Source organism: Corylus avellana, chromosome 4 (genome assembly GCF_965113065.1).
Source record: "Corylus avellana chromosome 4, dhCorAvel1.hap1.2, whole genome shotgun sequence".
NCBI lineage: Eukaryota > Viridiplantae > Streptophyta > Magnoliopsida > Fagales > Betulaceae > Corylus > Corylus avellana.
Genome location: NC_142493.1, coordinates 31,542,644 through 31,556,609, shown reverse-complemented (window position 1 = coordinate 31,556,609; position 13,966 = coordinate 31,542,644). Strand labels below are relative to the sequence as shown.

Here is a 13,966-nt window from a genome sequence, read left to right as displayed (position 1 = left end):
CTCACAAATTCAAAACTCACAACTGCATGCAATTTGAAAATCAAATACGGAAATTGCTTGAACATGACACGTAAAACAAGGATTTTAGCTGCGGATTTTGGAACTTACGTGTAGCAAGCAAGCAAGCCTAGTCTAAAATTATATATATATCATTATATGTATGCAAGAAAAAGGATAAAATACAAGAGAAAGAAAACAGGGAAAATTTCAACCTTGGCATATTCATAGCTTGAACATGAGTATATAATTAATGCCGACCGATAATATCCGACTTCAAAAGTCCATTTTGCCCTCGGAAAATAGCTCCAAATTTAATGAAAGTCATGGGTTTCTCTTGAAATTCCACCTCTCCCAAACTGCTTGCTGCCTAAATAATTGCACCAAAAGAGTAGACCATTTCCATTCTTGGCTTTTTTTTTTTTTTTTTGTTGCTTTTTCCTCCTTCAGCAAGACATAGAGCCAAAAACACAGTACAGTACAATGGAAACAGCAACACAAAAGAGTGAAAACCAAGAACCAAAGACTCTTTCTTTCTCAGTCGTACGTAGTCGTAGCCCATCATCAAGTACACCTTCTCCTTCTTCCATCACAAAGAAGAAGAAAAAGGGCAACACACATCTATATCATAAAAACATACCAATTAAGAAATGGTGAGGAAAATTTGCTAAATATATAAATATATATATATTTATATAGGAAGGAAAAGACGGTATTGGCACTGGTAGAAATTGTGGGGTTTCATCAGTTGTGAAGAGGGTTGGGTCCGGAGGGGACTAGTCGCTTCTCCACACCGTATCTTGGGTCAATCTCATGGTGCTGTGACGGCGACGGCGGCGGGAGGGATCGATATCGGTGGAGTCTTTGAATTTGAAAGCACAAAGAACGTGACTTTTCATGGGAAAGAGAAGCACAAGGATGGCGGTGGTGGTTGCTGCGAGGGTTTCTTGAAAAGCTACTTTCCGCCTTGATATGCATCGTTGGGTTGGAGAGGCGAGAAGAGGCTGACGTGAGAAAGAGGAGGAAGAAAACCACCAACATTAAAAGCCGGCAACTGTTTGTGGAAGGAGAGCTCTTCATGGCTGGGAGAGACGATGGATGAGACGAGAGTGATCTGAGGAAGAGGGATTGTGGGTGGGAGAGAGAGAGAGAGAGATAGTGATAGTAGGGAGAGTTTTAATGCGAAGCAAGAGACACATGAACGAATATAATTGCCGAGAAAATTGGGGTCACCAAAGGCATTGGGTAGTCGGCAATCACCATCGCTAATCAAATGAGTCACGTATATATGTATGTGTAGGATGGCCCCTACTACGCAATTAATTAATAATCTGCTCCTCCTCCACCAGATAATTTTTCTTTTTCTTTTTTTTTTTTTTTTTTAATTTTTAATTTTTATCCTGGGTAGGTCAAACTCTACAAAAAGGGTGAAACTGGTACACCGTATCATATATAGTAAACGCAAGATGCAAATTTTACAAGATGGATCATGGACTCACATGGAAAACGTTATTCCCCGCCCGTCTGCCGCCCTTTTAAAAAACAATATTGTAACAGAAATAAATTATATATGATAATTAATTAGATAATATTGGACCACATACTGTAATACAGCATATGACAAAAATACCTTGTATATATATATATATATATATATATATATATATAATCAATTTACTTAAATACCCTATATTTCGCACACTCTATCTATCTGCCTTATTTTTTATATTTTCTTTTTATTTTTATGGCCGTTCACATGATACAAGTCCAGCTTGTTTGATGTTTGAGCCCATGGTGGCCTAGGCCCAAAATTGATCTAGTCGGGTGGGTTCCAATTTTGAACTAAGACTTTTTGACAAACTCTCAAATTTATAATGAAAAATAGTGGTGAAAAATATATTCTATCCTAGGCGTAATATGGGCCCAAAAAAAGCTCAAACAATGCAGTGAACTGAACCCCCCACCCCTAGGGGCGCTGAAGAGTTGAGAGAGTCGGTAGTCTCTAAACTTCTAATGAGGAAGCTAGGCCAATTTAAGAGCCTTCGACCGATGATGCTATGAGTCTATGAACTGAGGGAAGCGTAATCTACAAGAATAAAGAAAGACAATCACCCTTTATTCGCTTGCCAATTTAGAATTCGAGATTTTAGGATAGATGATTGGTCCCATTACTTGCTATATTTCTACTTCCCTTAGGAGAATAAATATATAAAAAGGGATTGAAACCCTAAGCAAAGGTACATGAGTAATATACCCTTCCTTCTCTTAGCCTATTGTCTTTACAAAAGTTTTCCATTAACTTAAGGATTAGAGTATCTCTCGCCGGCTCAAAAAATAGCAAGTCACCCGTATCTTTTATAGTTATTTGTCTCTTAGCCTATTGTCTTTACAAAAATAGCGGTCAACTGTAACAGCATAACATTCTAATTAATCATACTCTTATTTTACGGCATCCTTAGAGCACTATTAACAGATTACTTAAAGGTAGGAAAAATCTCAAAAAAACCCACATGCAGCAGATTTTCCTTCCCTTCCCTAAAACAAAGTGAAAGCTACAATGTTACCCAAAATTTAGAGAAACACTTTCCATTATCCTTATAAAAAAACCGTGATTATAAAGTGTACTTGAATAAGAAAAAAAAAGTAGTTTGGTTTCCAAAATTTACAAAAAATTTAAGAGAAGCTATTAAGAGTACTCTTCATACATCATAAGTGTCCTAAAAAGTTTACTAACTTGGCAGTCAACCCAATTGTTTTTTTTTTGGGCCAACCTCTCTTATGAGTGGCCCAATTGAACCTCCGAAAATTGTCATACTACATTTAAAGTCTTCAAGGTCGTCACGATCATCCTCAACGTCCGATCTTGTGGTCGGGACACCCAATCCATTCCCGCGTGATGGGAAGCTCCGACTTGGAGAGAGTGTACAATTTTTTTGTTTTTTGCTATCGTAACAGTGCTGCATAAAAAAGTCAGTATGGTTAACATTACTCAGTGGATCATTAACTTTTTATAGGAATTATAACATGATTTGAGACAAAGTTCATTGATAAGACAGATTATAAATTCAAAATGTTATATCAATCTCTCATATATATATATATATATATATATATATGATCACAAATATATATTGAATCAGATTTTACAAAAAGTCTTGTAATTTACACAAAAACTCATTTCTAAGTTTCTAACACCTTCTCTTCTCTAAGTTCTTTCCCACCAAAGTCCATGAACTACTGGTTTGTAATCTATACGATGAAAAGCCCATAAACAAGAGCTTGGCCCAGCGGATAATGCCCAATATTAGGCAAGGAGAGCCCCTCCTATTAGATATGGTGCAAAATTCCACTTTACCGTAAGAGGTAAAAATATCAAATATAATGAAAATGAAAATACTATATATTTAATTCAAAACAATCTTATGAACTTTTCAATTTATTCTAACCCCAAACACCAACCACCAACCACAAAATCCCTTGCTCATTTTCGAGCCCTTAGTCTCCAAAACTAACAAAGACGGTGACACTAATAATTTTATCAATGAGTATTTTATCAAGAGAAAAGAGAAAGAAAAATTATTTAGTGTAAACAGTTATATTAATTTTTGGTGTTACAAGTTGAATTACTTATTCTGCAAACAAAATGAGATATTATGTTAATAGCCATGGATCATGATAATATCTATGACATAATCCATAGATATTAACATAAACTTTATTTTCAATTCTTTTATTAATCGTCAAAATAAAATATCTCTGTCATAAGCCTATAAGATTAGAAATTTAGAATATCAACAAGAATAAGAATATGAATATGCCTAATTTTATTAATCCAAAAGCAACCCAACTATTCCTTTTACCCACCTGATCTCCAAATCCCACACTTGTTCATCTTCATCAACCGAAAGAAATCTGAATATGAATCCTCTCGCACCCTTCCTTCTCTTCCTGATCTTCTCTCTCTTTGACCCATCAACCCCATCCCAGGTTTCCCTCTCTGTAACCCCCACCACTCTCGCAAGATCCGGAGATCCGATCCGCATCCAATGGTCCGGCATCGCCTCGCCCTCCGAGCTCGACTGGCTCGGCATCTACTCGCCCCCGGACTCTCCCCACGATCTCTTCATCGGCTACACTTTCCTGTCGTCTTCCACCACGTGGCGCTCCGGGTCGGGCTCCATTTCTCTCCCTCTAGTCAACCTCCGATCCAACTACTCCTTCCGGATCTTCCACTGGGCCAAGTCTGAGGTCGACCGGAAACGCCACGACCACGATCACAACCCCCTGCCCGGGACGGCCCACTTGCTCGCCGAATCCAAGGGGGTCGGGTTCGCGTCGGGCAGTCGGCCGGAGCAGATCCACCTGGCGTTCACGGACAACGAGGACGAGATTCGGGTGATGTTCGTGACGGGGCGTGGCGGTGACGGGCAGTCCGTGAGGTACGGGGAGAGAAAAGATCGGCTTGATGGCGTGGCGGAAGCACGTGTGGGGAGGTACGAGTTGGAGCACATGTGCGAGTCCCCGGCCAATGCGAGCGTAGGGTGGAGAGACCCTGGATGGATCCATGATGGGGTAATCAGAAAGTTGAAGAAAGGAGTCAGGTATTATTACCAGGTAAATAATTTAGTTGATTATCTCTCTGATTAATCTTAATTAATAAAACATACATACCCATGAACATCATGTTGGTCTATGACAGGTCGGAAGTGACACCGGAGGATGGAGTGCAATCCACAGCTTTGTGTCGCGGAATGAGGACTCTGATGAAACAATAGCTTTCTTGTTCGGCGATATGGGAACGGCGACACCATACTCCACGTTTCTCCGTACGCAAGAGGAAAGCATAGCGACCATGAAATGGATCCTCCGTGACATTGAAGCCCTGGGTGACAAGCCCGCATTTGTCTCACACATCGGGGACATCAGCTATGCAAGAGGATATGCGTGGCTGTGGGATCAATTTTTCACTCAGATTGAACCTGTTGCGTCCAAAGTAGCATACCATGTGTGCATTGGCAATCATGAGTACGACTGGCCTTCACAGCCATGGAGGCCTGATTGGTCTCAGGGGATTTATGGAACAGATGGGGGTGGTGAATGCGGAGTACCCTACAGCCTGAAGTTCCACATGCCTGGAAATTCTTCAGAGCTAACCGGAGCCCGAGCCCCTCCTACGAGGAACCTTTACTACTCATTTGATATGGGGGCAGTACATTTTGTGTACATATCTACAGAGACCAATTTCCTTCCGGGGAGCAGCCAATATAACTTCATAAAGCATGATTTGCAGTCGGTTGATCGAAAAAAGACTCCTTTTGTGGTAGTCCAAGGGCACCGGCCCATGTACACTACAAGTCATGAATACAGAGATGCCCCATTGAGGGAGAGGATGCTCCAGCACTTGGAACCCTTGTTTGTGAAAAACAAGGTGACCCTTGCATTGTGGGGTCATGTCCATAGATACGAGAGGTTTTGTCCAGTGAATAACTTTACCTGTGGAGGCATGGGGCTGAATGGGGAGAACTGGGAGGCATTTCCAGTCCATATTGTGATTGGGATGGCAGGACAAGACTGGCAACCCATCTGGGAACCTAGAGCTGACCACCCAAATGATCCAATCTTCCCACAACCAAACCGCTCTTTGTACCGCGGCGGTGAGTTTGGGTATACTAGATTGGTTGCCACAAAGGAGAAGCTTACGCTTTCTTATGTTGGGAACCATGATGGGGAGGTGCATGATATGGTGGAGATTCTTGCATCCGGACAAGTTCTCAGCGGCGGCGGTGCTGCCGCTGGTGCCATTGATGGCGCTGCTGATGGTGCTCCAGTTCAGTCCACATTCTCACTTTATGTCAAGGGAGCGAGCGTGTTGGTGCTTGGGGCTTTTGTAGGCTATGTTCTTGGTTTCGTTTCACGTGCCAGGAAAGAGGCTGCCTTGAGAAATAGCTGGACTCCCGTGAAGGCCGCCGATGATGTCTGAGCTCTAGATAGTATTGTAAATTTGTAATATGTCTCCTGTATTTCAATGTGTTCGCAATTAGCCATCGAGGCTATAAGCTTATAATTTTGTACGACCTTCAAAAAAATACTTTTATAACTTTTAAGTCTTTGTAAATATGCAATTTTCGGCACATATTTATATGATGATTTAACACATTGTACAAAGGGTTTCATATAGTTGAAGCCCATATACTTTGTCAGATAATTGCGAAGTTATATCCAATGTGACGACTTGAATGTGATCTTATATTATTATAACCATCTTGTGCCTTTTTGGGCAACTATCATATTACTACTGCTGAATTCTGCCGGAACTTTGAGAAGTGTAGATGCCAAAATGGTAAAAAAGCGAAGGACATAGTTTTCAAACTCAGTCAAGTATTAAATCAACATCTATCCTTAGAGCATGTGATTCTCAAAGGACAAATATTAGTTTAATAGACTGAATTTGTTCTGCTAGCAGGAAAATGTTCAGTTTATATTAAAAGTGCATGGTATTATCTACAACGGGCTGTGCGCCTGTGCCTCACGCATCAGCATCACCAGATCATTCAATCCCTAACTGATGAATACACTTTTTTGAAATTTTTGGTCGTTCAAACCCCCCTTTATCCCTCTCCAAAACAAAAATATCCAAACCCACTTGGTCGTTGGTACTTGGTAGTTTACTGTTTTATTTACTTTAGTTATATGTGATATTGGGGGTTTGGCACAGGCAAATACTTGTAAAGGAAACAAGCATATACAAAACCTCAGTAGAATAGGCACACCAACAACATGTACCACGCTAAACGATGAATTGAATTGATTCTTATGGTCAAAGGCAAAAGAAAAAGAACCGAGTATAACATTGTGGTAAAGAAAAAAATAAAAAATCTCATATTATTGCAGCATGAATGGGGGAAGAAAACCAGTTATACCAGTAATGACAGCATCCGATCAAAAGTGGGGGAAACAAATATATGACAATAATTGAAAAATAGAAAAGAACAGTAGGGTGGTAATTGAAGCCTTATCAGCTTTCACTTCCCAAGCAAACGACGTGCACGTTGATTGGCACCTTTCACTCGAGAGCTCAGCTCATCCACATCGTCACCAAGATGATCAAGAGCTTTATTTTGCCTGCAATCACCACATTGAACATTATAAGAGAGGAGAGAGAGAGAGAGAGAGACAGCATAATTGTATAAAATGCTAAATAAATGAAAGGAAAGATGATAACAGATGAATTCCTCGAGCAACTTTTCTACACTGCCAAAGAATCTGGTATGGCATGTGATTGTGTAAAGGAAAAAACATAAAGGAATCTATTAATGGTGCCAAGAGAATTGTACTAAGTTCTTTTTTTTTTGATAATGTAGGAGAACTTTACTCAGATTAATTGTACGTCGCAAACGCATACTGTACAACAATCCTCACCGTTAATCAAATTCCTACAGGTAACTGACCCCACCCGCCAGAACCAATTACTAGGTAACCCAGGAGCTTTCACCCCTGACGGGCTAAGCAGTTTATCCTCATGCCCAGGAGGAAGAATTGTACTAAGTTCTTGAAATAAGATTAACAAGATTTTCATAGCAACTAACTACCTGAATGCCAAAGACTTAATTATGTTATACCACGGCTTTGTTCATTGCATACTACAAAAAAATAAGTTAATTGAGCTAATCCTCTTATACCGTTAGTTAAGGATATTTCATAAAAAGCTTCTATGTAACCATGATTATATGACCAATCATATATCACATTTATTATTTTTTCCCAAATAATTTTATTAGGAACACTTTTAACAAATGAATTTGGGAAGTTCAAATTTTGTAAAGATGAATAAAAAGGCTTATATAAAAAAGATGCTATAAATATCCCGAGATAAGCTATACTCAATGCAAAACTTGCATTTGTCACAAATTCATACCAATCGATAGAATCATTTGAATTTTTATGTATTATAACTTGAGTTAACAATTTGGATAATATGTCCAAATCCATTCCTTGTTGATTGAAAGGAATTCCTATGGCCCCAACGAACAAAGTAAATATGCCAAATACAAGCATAGGAAATAGCATAGTAGTATCCGATTCATGGGGATACAAAAAAGTGTTCTTAATACCAAAATGCGTAATAGTAGTAAAGGGCCGCCTCATCTTTCTTACATTAATATCAATTGGATACATCTTCTTCAACAAAAAAGAAATCCTTTCATTATTATTATTCATTGTTAATAAAGATAATAAACGAAATCTTTTTTGAATTCTTTTTTTCCCTTCTATATCTTTACCCCATAGAGATATTGAATAAAACGAGTTATTTGTTTTGCCGCTGTAATTTTGAAAATGAACATTTAAATATCCTTCAAAAGTAAGTAAATAGATCCGAAACATATAAAATGCAGTTAATAAACATTGGCCTTAGGAATGTTTATTATAATTTTTCTTAAAAACATTGGATAAAATGCAGAGATATTGAATAAAATGCAGTTAATGCAGTTCATAATTTTTTTTTCCTCATAAGAAAAGAGGGAAATCTTCTCAATAAACAGCCTTAGGAACACAGCAGTATGGCTAGCTTTGGTGTTCAGCATTACAGGTTTTTCTAAAAACATTGGCCCCTATTGCTTCACTCAACACAAGCAAAAAATTGTCACTTCTAAAGATAGATTGTCAAACAAAAAGGAAAGGAAAGGAAATATGTAATGACTACAAGATGGAAACATGTAATTTGGACATGATCGGATCAACACTGACCTGTTAATTTCGCCTCCCATGTCAACTGCCATATTTTTCAAATCACCCAAGAGATTACTTAGATCTGAAAGTGCATCATCTTGCTTTGCCTTCTCGACCTGGTTTTGGTGAACCCATATCAATAAATCCAAAAGCAAATGTTGCTACATTCATATATACCTAATCAAGAATCACAAGCACGAACCTCAACTTTCTGCAAGGCATTTGTTGGTTCAGGAGGAGGTGTTCGAGAAGCTGACCGTCCTCTGGGTGCAGGAGGAGCAAAACCCAATTTCCCCCTCAGCTCTGAGTGGTTTTCGCTTCTTTTGGATGAATTATCTGTTCAGCCAACTTAATAAATATAAAACGATCCCAGTCACTATGCCCCATGATAATAAGAAGCAAACTAATTTTGTTAGGACTAAAACCTGCAGTAATTATAGGCCCAGTAATTTCCCGAGTCTTCTTTGGCTTCCAAGTCTTAGAGAACATGCCACCAAGGTTATTTAAAAGCTTCTCACCCTGATATTAAGAAGGCATTATAAAAAAAATATGTGAGCCACTTGAAAAGAAAAAAATAATCAAGAAAAAAAAAATACCAGCTTCAGGAATGGAATAAGCAAAAGGTTACTAGAAGAAAGAAAAAAATCCAAAGAAAGAGAGACATAACCGGGTGGCAATCCACTTTTAGGTAATGAGTGAGAAATTAATACTCTAATTTTGGACAGGAAATTTAAAAAATTGGGTCTTAATGATTATCAGATTGCAACTGAAGGTGGCAATGAGATGGCAATGGTTCGACTGAATTCAGGCTGGTTAACCATCTCCAAAACTGACACCAATTTGTATGTGAACACTATACTGAAATTTCAATTGAAGTTCTAATATGTTTAATCATAACTGAACAGTGTGTTCAGGTAGAATACGGTCAATTTGGTCTGAAAACCTACCCGTTCCACTATAGTTGCCTCGTGAAACTCAGGTTAAACTATATCAGTTCTAATTTGGCACGTAAAGATCTTCATGGCCACGTTTTGAAGATACCTAAGTAGCAAAACTGATAGATTCCCTTAATAAAAAGATAAATTTGAGTTATACTGGAGCTTTTTATGGTGTGCCTTGTGGAACTCAGATTTTTTTTTTGAAGTATTACGATTCTATTGAAAGAAAAAACGAAGGGCTGTAGTAAGTGGGCCTGAAAGATTATAAAAACCAACAGTATAATTCATATGCATTCCTTACAAAGCTTAAACACTTTAATATGCATACCAACTTCATAGTTAAGCTTCTTTGAATAGTAATTGTATTCTGCTGGCTTTCCTACCAAAGAGAATCCAGTGACGTGAAAATTATGACACATTCTACAAAATTCTAGGAATATTTGCACGTATTCACTAGGAGCTCCTGCATAAAGTTATATACCAGTGCATTCTGGATAATTTTTCGTTTTTTCCTATGTAGTTCATCCCTGATTCTATTGCAGAAGCCTAAAATGCGCAAAGATTTTACAAGTACTGGGCCTCAGATTATAAAAGTTCTAGCACCTTCAAGAAAGCAAAATAAACCTAGATGAACATGTTATTTGAAATAGCAAAATCAAAGAGGGGCAGGATGTCAAAAAGGTTCCATCGTATTAATTTGAACATCGCAGTCCATTCCCTAGGTTGCACACTTGCACATCCATTTCTCATGAGCAAGAATATAAATGAGCTTACCCGACTCAAATCCCTCTCCGTATCAGAAGCCATCATGTGGGTCCTTGTAATTTGCTCACCCTGGTGATGCAACATTTCAAGGGTCCTTGTACCATCCTCTCTGATGTCCTCTGCAATCTTCAGGCAATTGTTAACCGTATTTGTTGTCTCCTCAGCCTTGTACATAGCATAATTCTCCAGTTCTTGCACACTCTGGTTTTGTAATCCTCCTGAGTCATGAAAATCATTCTTGTACCTGTTTCTTGCCACTGCATAACCAGAGTATGAGGATGACGAAGAAGATGCCTCTCTTCTCCCATCATCACCATCATCAAAAGGGTTGGTATTGAAATTTGGGGTTACCAGCACAGGTTCTGAAGCAGTTCGTCTTGCAGGCTTAAAAGTTTGCTTGGTATCAGATTCAGTATCTGAATCAAAAGGGTTAGAACTAGAAGAAACTGGAAACCCAGGATCCACTGATTTCTGCTTAGAAATCTTATTTGCAGGTGATTTCAAAAATCCAAACATTTTGGCAAGAAATCGAGATTCCTATATATCAACACAAATGATGTTGGGTCCAAAGTCTCTAAACCGAAAAAATCTGTGTGATGATTTGATGCTTGCACCTAAAAACATAAACAATGTCGATTAGTAAGAATGGTATGAATCTGTTTGATTATTCATCTGTGGTTAACAATGTCAATTAGTAATAATTGTGTCATAGAATTCATTTTTTTTCAATGTTAGAATTGCACATCGTCAAAAGAAAATGCAAAAGATCTCTAATGGCACACATGACACAGCTTGGCGTGACACCCAGGAAGCGATCACAAATCTTTACTTGAATCATTTTTTTCTGTGATAAGTCAAGTAAACATTTTGCTAATAAAGAGAGAAATCTCGGGTATACAGGACGCATACAGAGAATTTCATAAATTTTCACTCAAATCATGTCGACTAAAAAGCGTTAAAACATGAACAGCTATAAAATTTGATCTTTTTAAAGACAAGATCTAGCAACAGAAGAGATACAAAGCAACTTGAATCAATAACTTTTATGCTAAACAAGTTTTATCAAATTAAAGCCATAGAGCAATCATGAATGGTTTATAAGCAAAGATACAGGTTTAGAAATAAAGCCTAAGCCAAGACACACATACACACACGGACAAAGCAAAAAAGGAAGGAGAACTGAAAATTACAAACATTTTCTGGGTTTGTCTCCGCAACCACATAAAGCAAGAGCAGAAACGTATTACAGTGAAGCAAGATCGGGATCCCGGAATAGTATCAAATGAAAACAAGACTAAGAGCGAATGAGTACCAGATGGCTACCTGAAACTAAGTTCCCAGAAAAAAGAAAAAATCAGGGAAATTCTTGATCTTGCCGTCTCGTCAAGAAAAGCTTCATACACGAACCAACGCCTTTATGGGCCTGTGTATGAAAACCAATAGGACGGACCCGAGAATAGAAATCGTCAATGGGAGAGAAAAAAATTCTCGAAGATAAGTCTCTCTCTCTCTCTCTTTGTCTGTCTCTCTCTCTCCCTGACGCTCTTTCTCTTTTAGTGTGAGAAAAAAAAAAAAAATCAAACAAATGGGAATGGAAGGCGCCGCGGAAAAGCAGATAACTGTACGGCTCGGCTCCTCTCAAAGTCGTCCTTTGAATTTTTCTTGGACAAATTTTTGGACCGTTGGAATGCCCTAATGCGGCACACATGCCTGACACATTAATCGAGAACAAATCCGACACGCTTACACTGGTTTCACTCCAAGTGATCCCAACGGTCCAATTTGAGTTTCCATGAAATACGGTTGAGAATATGGGCTGGCCAAACCTATTTTGAGCCTTGATCCATTTTATGGCCCATTAATAAGCTCCCATCCAACACGCTTAGATTGGGCTCAATTTATTAGCTCCTTCATATATCTTTGTTTATATTAATAAAAATAAGGGTAAACACATATCCCCTCAAACTACTACCAAATTGACAATATCTCCTCTAAACTTTCAATTGCGACAATGTACCCCCCAAACTCTCCCAAAGCTAGCAAAAATATCAAAATACCCCTATATATTTATCAATATGACAAAAATACCCCTAAAATTCAAAAAAAAAAAATTAAAACGAAAATTTTAATTTTTTTTAAAAAATTATTTTAATTTTTAAACGATTTTTTTTAAACCAAAATTTTTATTTAAAAAAAAATCAATTTTTATTTTTTTAGATTTTTTTTAAAATATGTTTTAAAAAACGATTTTTTTTTAAACGAAAATATTTTAATTTTTTTTAAACGGAAATTTTTATTTAAAATGATAAAAGAAAACATTCTTTAAAAAAAAACAAACGAAAAATTTTCAATTTTTATAAAAATTAAGATTTTTTTTTTTTTTTTTTTTAGGTTTTTCCAGAAATTTTAGTATTTTTTTTAAAAAAAATTTGACTAAGGGTAGTTTCTTCAATGAGGGAGACATTGACAATGTTTTAGTAGTTTGGAGGGTACATTGTCGCAATTTAAAGTTTGGGGGAGACATTGTCAATTGGGTGGTAGTTTGAGGGGGGTATGTGGACTTTTCCCTAAAAATAAATTATATAAATAGAAGTATATATATTAATTATTAAGTAATAAGTATGCTCCCCCCCCCCCCCCCCCCCCCCCCAAAAAAAAAGAAGAAGAAGTAATAAGTATGTTATATAAGTTACTTGAATATTTATATTATATGTATTTAAGCATAAATAGTAATATCCTATATAGTCTGGATAAATATTAACACACTAATTTTTTTTTTTTTTACAGTTATTAACATACTAATAGTTAGTTAATAAACTAATATATTAACTAGTTAATTAATATATACTAATTAGCTATAGTTAACTATAGTTAGCATATATATTTTCATGTTAAACTATTTATTATACTAATCATAGTTAGTATACTAAATGCTTAATATATTATCAAGCATTAATAAGTGTGGCAGTAGTACTATATATATACATATATAGAGTTTATACAAGTATAGCTCGTTTAATATTTAGCCTAATTGTGTGTGCACGGTTAGCTCATTTATTAAATGAACTAAAATCAAGTTGAATTTATACGACCGAAATTGTCGAACGGACTTGTTCACTTACGACCCTAGGCGTAGTGGTTGTGTCTCACTTGGCTACTATGAATTTAATACATCCCATTTTGCAAGATGAAACTAAAAGCCTTCATGGGCCAGGCCCATATTCGCTCGTTGCAGTTGGGCTCTTTCTGAAGGCCCATTTTCTCAGGAATTGTGTCCAATATTCCCCATTGTACGTAGTGAATTAAAAAAGTCTCCGAAACAGTAATACTGCATGGTGTGAAAGCAAGAATATGCTTGCAATCAAGCACTCTTTTAAAGGAAATCAACTTTTCAACTAAACACCAACCCCAACCCCAACCCCAACCACGTTAATTTGAATCTTAATTAGTAGGGTCCCCCGGAAATCTGAACCTAATTAAAGGCAATTGATCGAACCCCTGTTTTCCCTCTGAAGCAACGCAGTAAATCTCTCATTCAT

The 13,966-nt window shown here is 37.3% G+C and overlaps 2 protein-coding genes across 3 annotated transcripts; one reads left to right on the top strand and one right to left on the bottom strand.

Annotated features, from left to right (window-relative positions):
* The first annotated feature begins 3,791 nt into the window (after window positions 1-3,791).
* Window positions 3,792-6,144, top strand: PAP9 (purple acid phosphatase 9). The gene is made up of 2 exons (XM_059592154.2): window positions 3,792-4,611; window positions 4,697-6,144. Exons 1-2 carry the CDS (start codon window positions 3,916-3,918, stop codon window positions 5,975-5,977), a joined length of 1,977 nt encoding a protein of 658 aa, XP_059448137.2. The 5' UTR covers window positions 3,792-3,915; the 3' UTR covers window positions 5,978-6,144.
* Window positions 6,145-6,853: 709 nt separating this feature from the next.
* LOC132178911 (putative SNAP25 homologous protein SNAP30) lies at window positions 6,854-12,118 on the bottom strand. Of its 2 annotated transcripts, none has more exons than XM_059591492.2 (6): window positions 11,751-12,118; window positions 10,437-11,041; window positions 9,150-9,243; window positions 8,927-9,060; window positions 8,743-8,840; window positions 6,854-7,119 (listed from the first exon to the last, which is right to left on the bottom strand). In XM_059591492.2, the coding sequence occupies exons 2-6, from the start codon at window positions 10,941-10,943 to the stop codon at window positions 7,020-7,022; spliced, it is 933 nt and encodes a 310-aa protein (XP_059447475.2). In that variant the 5' UTR covers window positions 10,944-11,041; window positions 11,751-12,118; the 3' UTR covers window positions 6,854-7,019. The 2 variants fall into 2 exon arrangements, with proteins under 2 accessions (XP_059447475.2, XP_088371910.1); XM_088515784.1 differs by lacking the exon at window positions 11,751-12,118 and adding an exon at window positions 11,622-11,711.
* Between the last annotated feature and the right edge of the window lie 1,848 nt (window positions 12,119-13,966).

Excerpts from the sequence above, each read along its gene's own strand:
- PAP9 (XM_059592154.2), top strand. The coding sequence starts at position 3,916 with ATGAATCCTCTCGCACCCTTCCTTCTCTTCCTGATCTTCTCTCTCTTT. Across the intron at positions 4,612-4,696 it reads GAGTCAGGTATTATTACCAG|GTCGGAAGTGACACCGGAGG; the intron begins GTAAATAATTTA and ends GGTCTATGACAG.
- LOC132178911 (XM_059591492.2), bottom strand. The coding sequence starts at position 10,943 with ATGTTTGGATTTTTGAAATCACCTGCAAATAAGATTTCTAAGCAGAAA. Across the intron at positions 9,244-10,436 it reads CGGAGAGGGATTTGAGTCGG|GGTGAGAAGCTTTTAAATAA; the intron begins GTAAGCTCATTT and ends TCTTAATATCAG. Across the intron at positions 7,120-8,742 it reads ATGGGAGGCGAAATTAACAG|GCAAAATAAAGCTCTTGATC; the intron begins GTCAGTGTTGAT and ends TGGTGATTGCAG.